Source organism: Bubalus kerabau, chromosome 4 (genome assembly GCF_029407905.1).
Source record: "Bubalus kerabau isolate K-KA32 ecotype Philippines breed swamp buffalo chromosome 4, PCC_UOA_SB_1v2, whole genome shotgun sequence".
Classification (NCBI taxonomy): domain Eukaryota; kingdom Metazoa; phylum Chordata; class Mammalia; order Artiodactyla; family Bovidae; genus Bubalus; species Bubalus kerabau.
Genome location: NC_073627.1, coordinates 31,543,437 through 31,553,425, shown reverse-complemented (window position 1 = coordinate 31,553,425; position 9,989 = coordinate 31,543,437). Strand labels below are relative to the sequence as shown.

Genomic DNA, 9,989 nt, shown 5'->3' with positions numbered 1-9,989 from the left:
AGAGTCAGACACATCTGAGCCACTGAACAACAACAACATTGTAACATAGTTAATTCTCTGCTGTGCCTCTCACTAAAATGTCACCTTGGAGATCAAGAAGTATGTCCATCAATATATGTGCTGGATAATGCTGAAGAATAGCAAGGTCATCGTTATCTCAACGTATTGAGTAAAAGAAAATGTGAGAGTGAGACATAGCTTGGGACCCTGGAGCTGACGGCACAGTGACCCGGCTCCCTGGGGACGGCATGGGGAGGAGTTGGTTCTGACTAACGTCTGACCTGAAAGTCTGGCCTCAGATCATCATCATGCAGATGATCCACTGACAATCCACCAGATCACACCTGCCCCCCCAAAGGTTAGGGACCGGCACTGCTCATGCCAACATCTCATACATTACGTGAGTGTGTGCGGTGCTCCAGACCCCATGTGGGTCATCAGAGACCAGAACAGGAGAAAGATGGTTCAGCTAAATAACACTTGAGTCCCTCCAGCCCACTTGTAGGGTCTGTTTCAGCCACAAGGGCTAGCCTTTCCAGCTAGCAGATGTTTGCACAGGCTTCTAGAAGGTTTAAGATGCCCCTGGGAGCCTGGACAAAGGTGAAGATTCTGGTTCCTTAGCACCAAATTACAACCCAGATTATCTACCCAACAGCAGCTTCACAACCCTCTTCCATCTGCTCCAACATACACCTCACACCCTCACCCACAAAAACCCATGAGAGCTCAGTGAGTTACTCTGATGTTTATTTTAATGCATCTTAGTCCACACAGTTGGTATAAAATCAGAAAAAGCAAAGCAAAAAAAAGAGGGAAAAAACAAGGTCTGGAGTCTTGGCATCAGAAGGGCCCCGTATATACATCTACAGTTGGTGGCCAGTACGAGTCATTGCCAGACAGTCCTTGGAGGCAGAGGACAGTCTAGACTCCGCCATATCCTGGGATCCCACCGTCCCAGGGGGTCTAGAAGCTTGTCCGGATGCTCCGACCATAAGGAAATGTGGGAGTGATAAAGGCGGTGCATTGTTACGTATTATAGTAATAACAGCAGCCTAGCCAGGTACAAAAGCGGTTATAAACCATGTATATTACACAGAATTATTCAGGTCTCCATTCAGCTTTATGTTGTAAAATTGTTAATTGAATTTCCAGTGAGGCGTTTAGATGATTAGTGATCGTAAGGAATGGTAAATACATAGCACCACTTCGTAGGTTTGTTGTCACCGATTTCTAAGCTAGACGCGCGACTGGGACACCGCGTCCTCTCCAGGGCAAGGACTCCAAAGCCACAAGCCGCGATTCTCCGAGGGCTCCAGTTTGGGGGCTTTGTTGAGTGCAGGTAAGGCTGCACACAGAGGCGTGGGCAGCGCGTGTCTGTGACACACGGCGGGTCACCCACAGTTAAAGGCTTTGGGCCATTGAGGGTTTCTACCCACACTTTGGTTTTCTAAATGAGGTGGAGTGGGAGGGAGGTAACTTTTTCAGATGAAGGGGAAGGGGCGTGATGAGCTTTCTTTCTTTCTGGGCAAAACAAACAAAGAAAAACGAAAAAAAAAAAAAAAACTGAGCTTGATTATATGGTTAGGATGTCAAGTTCCTTAGCTACTTTAAGGTTCAACCCAAGGCTGATGGTCAACACGTAAAGCAAACAATACTATGTACATATATGTAAAAAGTGTTATAAATAGGTTTTATAAACCGTCGATATTATATACATCTTCAATCAACACTAACCACCCCCCCACCCCCCGCGCTGCTTTCTGTTTGGTTTGGTTTGAGTTTGGGTTTTTTGGCTAGCTTGGTTTTTTTTGTTTGTTTTCCTGGCTTCTGGTTTGCTTCCTCCCTCCCCACGTGAGCTCAGAGCCTCGGCCGTCCCATCCCCGGGCCTCATTCACGCTTCCGCAAGATCACATAGATGACACCGCTGAGAAGTGCCAGGGGGAAGGCCACCCAGGCCAGGATGTAGGCGAAGCCATAGGAGCCGTCCGAGTTGAAATGCCATTCCGGGTGCCGGACCGTGTAGATGGACGCCGCGCTCATCACGCACAGACCTGGGAAGGAGAGGGACCAGTTGGGAGTGGGAGGGGTCACCACGGGGCAGGGACCCTGCACCACCCCCAACCCAGACTCCCCAAGACCCTGGGCACCTCCCCCACCCACTCTTCTCTTCCCCCAAACTCCAGCTCACCTCACACTTGCACACACACACATATATACATACCACACACACACACACAGACACACACCACACACACACACACACACACACACACACCACACACACACAGACACACACACACACCACACACATACACCACACACACACACCACACACAGACACACACCACACACATACACCACACACACACACCACACACACAGACACACACCACACACACACAGACACACACCACACACACACCACACACATACACCACACACACACACACACACACCACACACACACCACACACACACACACACACCACACACCAACACACCACACACACAGACACACACCACACACAGAGACACATACACCACACACACACACACACACACACACACACACACACACACACCACACATACACACACACACCCCACACCACACCACACACACACACCACACACACACACACACACACCAGGGCACCCTTCTCTCTTTCTTAGGGAGAAGGATGTAGGCTGCAGGGAGAGAAGGCAAGTCCATCTCAAGCAGGAATCTGCCACCAGACCAAGAACTGTGAGGAGGAAGGGGAAGGTACAGGAACCAGCAAACAGTCTCTCTCTGTGTCCAGTCCACCTGACCCAGGTCACGGGCCCCTCAGCCTCTCTCCTGCTTCATCTCCCTTAACTGTCACCCATGGCCAGTCAACACGAGGGCACCAGTGAGAATTCAGGTATCAAGAGAAGCCCGTCCATCTCTTTGCAAGGATGGCTGGCTGTGGAGCCCCTGGAAGCTGTGAAGCGTTCCATAGATGGGTGGTAGCGGTCTCTGAAACCACGGAAAGCGACACTTTATCATTATTTGAGTGGCACTCACGCCAAGCACAGGGCAGAAGGCTGTGCTGACCCCCATGGCAGGATCAATACATCAGAGACAGAGCAACAACGCCCGTGGGCACTGCTAGGCAGACAGAGGAACACATGGAGGGGAACAGGGTGGTGGGGGAAGAACACAGGAGGAAGGACACAGCCAAGAGAGAAGGCCATCATGGACAAGCTTCATGGCGCTTGGTCCCTTTCAGCTACCCGTGGTCCCCCAAGGTTGGTCTGCAGCCCAGACGAAGGTAAGAAGGTCTCAGATGGGCAGGCTGGTCGGCCCACCCCTGCTTTATTGACCATGCAGCCTTTGGGGTGGGAGGGACAAGAAAAACCTCCACCTGGGACCTCACACAGCAGGCAAGTTCCAGCGTGACGGTCCCTGCCCACAGGGACAGTCAGCATCCCTGCGGGGAGGGGTCCAGTGAGGTCAGCACCCCAGCTCCAGCAGCACAAAGGCCACTCTGTCCCCTCCTGAACACAGGGGCTTTGACAGGCTCTAAGTGACTCTATTATGAGTCCAGCAAGCATGTGGGATGCCTGTGGGTCCAGGGCCCCCCAGGCTGGACCACCTACATCTAACCTCACTGCTATTTGGGCTATTTCACTGGACACTGTGGCTCTGTCTGAACAAAGTGCAGAGGTGGGAATGTGTCACGTTCAGCACCCCAATAAGACTGTCCTTCTGCAAGTCCGAGAGAGGAGACTCCCACTGCATTGCCCCCCCCCACCTTGAGGGAGCCACACAGCAGGCCTGAGACCCCCAGGGGGTCAGCTCCAGGACCTTCCACCTCCTGAAAGCCTGGGAGACGCAAAGACATCTGTGTCCATGGGGATGTCATAGGTGGTGGACTGTCATGGGGGGAAGTGCAGTGTTGACCTGCTGGAAACACGCTGTATTTGCCTCGAGGTCCATGGCTCACCTCAAGTGTGCTAATTCATTGTCTGACCTACCTAATGAGGGCAGAGCTCTCAAAGGGGAGGCCTGACCAAGGGAGAGGGAGGTTTAAACAGAGCATCTGAAGGGTAGGATGGTGCCCAGCCTCTTGGCAGGGCTTCCGGATGGGACCCATGTCCACCCAGCATGGAGAAATGCCATGACACCTGTGCGGACCAGCTGGGCCCAGAATTCCCCAGCAAACAAAAAACAGCAAAGGGAGAACCCTCCATCTGTGACCTGGGGGAGCAAGAGAAACAGCACGCACAAGTGCAGTGACTGAGTCGATGGCTTAATTGTGTGACATTCGCCCTGGGAGAATCTCAGAAGTAAAGGAATTTGTGCTTAGCTTCAAGAAGCCATAAGCTTGTACACTTACAAACCAACGAGAAGAGACACTACTTGATAATTATTGTTGTCGGGAGACTGATGTTTTAGGGAATATATCATTACGAGGCTGTCTGTGTGCAAAGCAACAGTCGTGCCCTGGAATACAGAGCAGGCAGTGTCATACAGGAATCCCGAAAAGTCAAACACCTCCCCCCGTAAGGGGACTGTGGCTCGCGTTCTCAGCCACCAGTAGATGGGGATGCATTTATGAAGGTTCCCGTGGAATAGGTAAGCCGCTGTCCCTCCTTCCACTCTCAGCCTCCGAGTGACCCCTGCAGCCTCACACATCACCCCCCAGCCTTACAAGATGCTCATCTTGGCCCGGCCAGGGTGACAGCTGGGATGAGTCACCCAGAACCAGCGTTTCTAAACGTGGTCTCCGACTTAAATCGACTTTGAACCACTCAGAACAGAAAGGGCACTGGGTTTTTATTCCTCCCCCAGGTTTTTATTCTAAATGCCCTTTTGTTGCTGTTCAGTAGCTAAGTTGTGTCCGACTCCTTGCGACCCCTTGGACTATAGTCTGCCAGACACCCCTGCCCGTGGGATTCTCCAGGCAAGAATACTGGAATGGGCTGCCATTTCCTCCTCCAGGGGATCTTCCCAACCTCGGGATCAAATCCACGTCTCCTGCATTGGCAGGCGGACTCTTTATCATTGAGCCCCCTGGAAAGCCCTTTTTAAAAGCATCCCCTTTAAAAAAAAATGGGATTCTGATGTGCAGCTAAGATTGAGAAGCACCAAAGAGGATGACGGGGTGCCTCTAGAAACGTCTTCAGGAAACAGCCAAACTGAGAAATATGTAATCAAGGAAAGATAGTTCTTACAGGTGAGATTCTCAGCTTATTACATGTGGAGAAGGGATGATGCAGCAAGACAGGCAGCGCCAGGCAGAGACAGCTCCCAGGTCTGTAGTCAGTGAAAGAGCTCCACACAACCTTTCACCTGCCTTCCCTGCACGCTCAGGTGTGTGTCTGGAGTCCACATAGCCAGGCCCTCCAGCTGCAACAGCCCCGGGGATGCTCAGCGGATTCTGGGGGCTTCCACCCAACAGGTTGCAGTATTTGAAGAAGCATCTGCCCAGCCCTGAGCGGACCTTGCCTGCGGTGGCCGACCTGCCTGTGGACTGCACCCCGCAACTGTGGACCTACTTCCTTCTTTCCTCCCTTCCTTACTCTGTTCTACTCTTCTTTTTGTTTACTGCTTGGCTGTTTTTGCTTTCTGATTTGCTCCTTGATATTTAGGGGTAATTTCTCGGGCTATCACCAGCCTTTGTCACCAACAACCCTCCCCGAACTGTCTCCCTAGTTTGTTGCTGTTGTTGTTCAGTCACCCAGTCGTGTCCAATTCTTCGCAATCCCATGGACTGCTGCATGCCAGGCTCCTCTGTTCTTCACTGTCTCCTGGAGTTTGCTCAAATTCATGTCCGTTCAGTTGGTGATATCATCCAACCATCTCATTTTCTGCCACCGTCTTCTCCTTTTGCCTTCAATCTTTCCCAGCATCAGGGTCTTTTCCAATGAGTTGGCTCTTTGTATCAGGTGGCCAAAGTATTGGGGCTTCAGCTTCAGCATCAGTCCCTCCAATGAATATTCAGGGTTGATTTCCTTTAGGATTGACTGGTTTGGTCTCCTTGTAGTCCAAGGGACTCTCAAGAGTCTTCACCAGCATCATAGTTCAGGAGCATCAATTCTTTGGCGCTCAGCCTTCTTTATTGTCCAACTCTCACATCCATACATGACTACTGGAAAAGCCATTGCTTTGACTAGATGGACCTTTGTTAGCAAAGTGATGTCTTTGCCTTTTAATATGCTGTCTAGGTTTGTCATAGCTTTCCTTCCAATGAGCAAGCATCCTTTAATTGCATGACTGTAGTCACTGTCTGCAATCTCCCTAGTTACTGGATCCTTTAGATCATGAGATGAGAAACACACAAGAGCAGGGTTGTCAGATGCTAAAAGTTACGAAATCTCTAAGGGAAGTCCCCACTGTCTTAGATCCCAACTAGAGTGGAAAGATGCTTCAGCAAGTTCAAATGCAACATTCTAGAGAGCTGAGGTTTCTTAGACCAGCTCTCGGGTTCTTTTGCCCAGAGGGAACAAGCACGGAACACTCTTAGACGTATCGAGTACACCTGCTATTCTGGATCAACATTTCTAATTCAGTAACTTCCTATTCACAGATAGACGCTAAGCTGACAAACCAATAACCGAAAATGAAGTCTCATGAGCGATAAGAAGCTAGATCTGGAAGGGATAATGCAAGAACAAATCAAGTGCTTCTAAATTCAGAGGTTTTTGTGGCAGAGTACCAAACAGCTTGGACTGAGTTCGGAGAAGAATCCAAATGGTGAAACAAGTAGGAATCAGTAAATAAACTTTATATTAGAAACATTCAATGCCTAAGAATGTTCAGGCTGCAAGGAAGTACTCATCTCTGGACTCCAGTTTTGACTGAAAATGACCTTGCTAAAAAGACACTGTTAGAGAATTTTAAGCTAAAATATGTCAGAGGAAAAAAAATAACATCCTCCCTGCCTTGAGATGCCCCTTCAACAGTAATAAGTTCACTCCGTTTTCAGTCTGACTACTCATCAGTTCTGACACATAGACTCATTCATCACAGATGTTTGGGACCTTGGGGATCAAAAAGGATGTAGATTTGAATTCATCTTCCATGGTCAATCAGGTTCAATGAAAGATCACATAAAAAGTAGCTTCCGCCTTGGATCTTGTGTTCATTGAAAACTGGAGTGGATTCTGAATCTCTAAATATATTCATTCCACGTGGGATGGGAGGAAGTGGGGACATCCCAGTGTGCTTGCATGAGCTGCGCTTTCATGTAGCCTCTCCTAGTCTCAGCTTATTTATCAGTAACATAACAAGAGTGTACAGAGCAAATATAAGTATTTTATGAAACTTCTGCTTCCTACGTCTGTGTCCCTTTTTCTTGAGGACACAGTCATTGATACAAAGGAGATGATCACCTCTGATATCCAACGGTAAATAGGGACCCAAAGAAGAAATCCCAGAATACATCCTAGTTCTCTGTTACTTTTAGAAATGGGGTGACTGATGGTCTCTGCTCCTAACATCCCCAGAGATGATTTCTCACGGCGGAATTAGTACTTTAATAAAGCTGGAAACACCCGAGAAGCTTAGCTGGTACAATGAAACCTGGGCAACTAGCCAAGCTCTATTTGACTTTGAAATTCCAAACTGTGCACATTGACCTGCTGCATTTAGGGATTTGAGGAGAAACGGTTTTCTAGTTTACTTCCTTTTTCCAGGGAAAGGTAACTCTCTGTCTTCTAGAAAAGGGTCGTTGACGTCCAACTTGAGGCTGTGTCTTGTCATACAGCCCTGCATAAGCCATGAGATCTGCCTGTCCGTCCATCCATCCATCTAGGACACGTGGGCTGTTTTCAACCCTCCAATGACTGCTTGTGATCCAGCAACTAAACAAGAGATGCTACCCACTGCCCAATCAGGGGTCAGAATTGAGAATACTTTACAGTCCCCAGATGTACTCCAGCACATACGGGGTTTGTGGGTTATTATCCTGGACTACAGAATCCACCACATCCACCTCCTATGTCTCTCTGGTGCCCTGAGGACTCAGTCAGCTGGTCATCGATGGACAGAAGGATAAGAGGCAACAAAGTGAGACAAGGGCCAGTATCCAGAGACAAGAGCAGGAAGGCGTCACGTCTAGGACTCTGCACACAGACCGTGTGAATAACCTGTGCGAAGGGAGTTGCTCGAGGCAGTTCAGGAGGGGGCAGAGAAGACCTTGGTGTCATGGCCCCATGTCTGGAACTGACCATGCATTACATGTTACACAAAAGGAAGATGCTGGTAAACAGGAGCCCAGTGGACCCCAGGGACTGGAGTAAAGGAGAGAAAGATTTGGCAGGTGGCTCCACCACTGCTTAGAGAGGGAGACACGTACCCTAGAGCAATCTGGGCAGTACATAGGGGCCATCTCCACACTGGAGCAGGGGTGCTTCCCAGGGCACACAATGTTAGCTACAGAAATCCAGCCTCCAGACTGGCCTCTGCTCTATGGACACTTTCAACATTTACCTCCGAGGATGCATCCTGGACTGTAGCTCCGTCCAACGGTTAGGGACCCTCCTTCCAGAGCCCCCAAGTCCTATTCCCCATGTACCCCTTTCCATGGAGAGTTTCCAGATTCACACCCACACACACCCCTGTGCTGTATGAAATCCATCCGGGGGAAGACTCACGCACGTCAGTTATTCTGGAGCCACGCCCACCTGGCTGGCCATCCTGCATGCAGTCTGGGGGACCCTAGCCCCCACGGGGACTTGGTCCTCTCCAACTTACCAGCGAGGATCTGGAAGACCCCAGTGATGTAGAACCGGCCGCCCTTGGTGAGGGTGAAGAGCTGGCAGAAGAACAGGAACAGAGACAAAACGCTGAAGATGATGGACAGGATCATGGTGGCCTGGACAGACTGTAGCCATTCTAGAGGAGGAGACACGGGGTTAGGAAAAGGCGGCACGGGCCAGCCAGAGGGGCGGGGCTCTGCCAGGGGGCGTGGCCTGGGCAGCAGAAAGCCACACCCACCCCCTGGAGCAGCAGCCCTCTTCTGAATGAAACTCAGGCTCTTCACTTTCCCACTCTTAAAAGTCATTCTTGATTTCATGCTTTCTTTTGGAGGAAAAAAAAAGAGGTATTAATATATGTTTAATTGTAGACATTTTAAGAAAAGGCTGTAAGAAAATACTCAGTCCCACCACAAGGAGCTAAAATCAAGTTAAAATATATTAAATTTCCTTCCAGTCCTTTAGCCAAATGAGTTACTTACACAGATATGCATGTGTTCAAGGGGCTCTGAACCCTGCCCTCTGCCTCCTCTCTCTCTCTGTCCTCAGGGGGTTTGAAGGGCTTCTTGGAACCCCTGGATTCTGAGAATAGTTCCAAACCACCATTCAAAATGTCAGCATCCCCCAAGGAGTCAGAGAGATCCTGGGGATGGCTGGGAGGAAGAAAATTATGTTGGAGCCAAGACTAATTTTGCAGAACGTTGGAAGAAGATGCTGATGGGAAGAGCATGCTTTATTTAGCTATGAACCACTCGCTCAGCCACACTGTGTCTGTTCCCAGCTCATCTCAGAGCAGTCAGCGCTCAGTCTGGTCATGAGATAGGAACACAGATGACAATTCCTTATCTTAGCTGAACCACCAGCCTTAGATCAAATCTCCAAGCGTCCAACTGAAATTCAGGCAAGGAAGAGAACTCTGTAGTGCACCATCTACTACAAGTGAATGTCAATTCCAGAAGGAACCGACAAGAGGCAAAAACCTGGGTTTGGCATCAGAGACAGGAACCCACCAGGTTCCCTCTGGAGACCTCCAGGGGCCTTGTCATCCTTCCTTCCTGCATCCCTCCTTCCAAGTGCCAAAGAATCCTGGGGGTGGGTGCTGCTCTAAACAAGGAAGATCAGAGAAGACCCAGGGTCTGCTCCTCTACAGTCAGGAACAGACTCATGTGCATTGGCTTAGAAAAATACATGCCTATGCTTAGCACGGTAGAAAAAACTGTGAAATCTGGATGGCTTACATCAATACCTCACTAAGATGACCCTGGT

General features: G+C 49.6%; 1 protein-coding gene across 9 annotated transcripts in view; it reads right to left on the bottom strand.

Annotated features, from left to right (window-relative positions):
- Window positions 1-730: 730 nt before the first annotated feature.
- The window catches only part of PMP22 (peripheral myelin protein 22), a 28,129-nt gene continuing 18,870 nt past the window's right edge, over window positions 731-9,989 (bottom strand). For all 9 annotated transcript variants that reach the window (XM_055576461.1, XM_055576468.1, XM_055576464.1 and 6 more), the window contains exons 4-5: window positions 8,722-8,862; window positions 731-2,051 (exon numbers count right to left, since the gene is read on the bottom strand). In XM_055576461.1, the coding sequence (XP_055432436.1) occupies window positions 1,888-2,051; window positions 8,722-8,862 (305 nt within the window). In that variant the 3' untranslated portion in view covers window positions 731-1,887. The remainder of the gene's footprint in view (window positions 2,052-8,721; window positions 8,863-9,989) is intronic.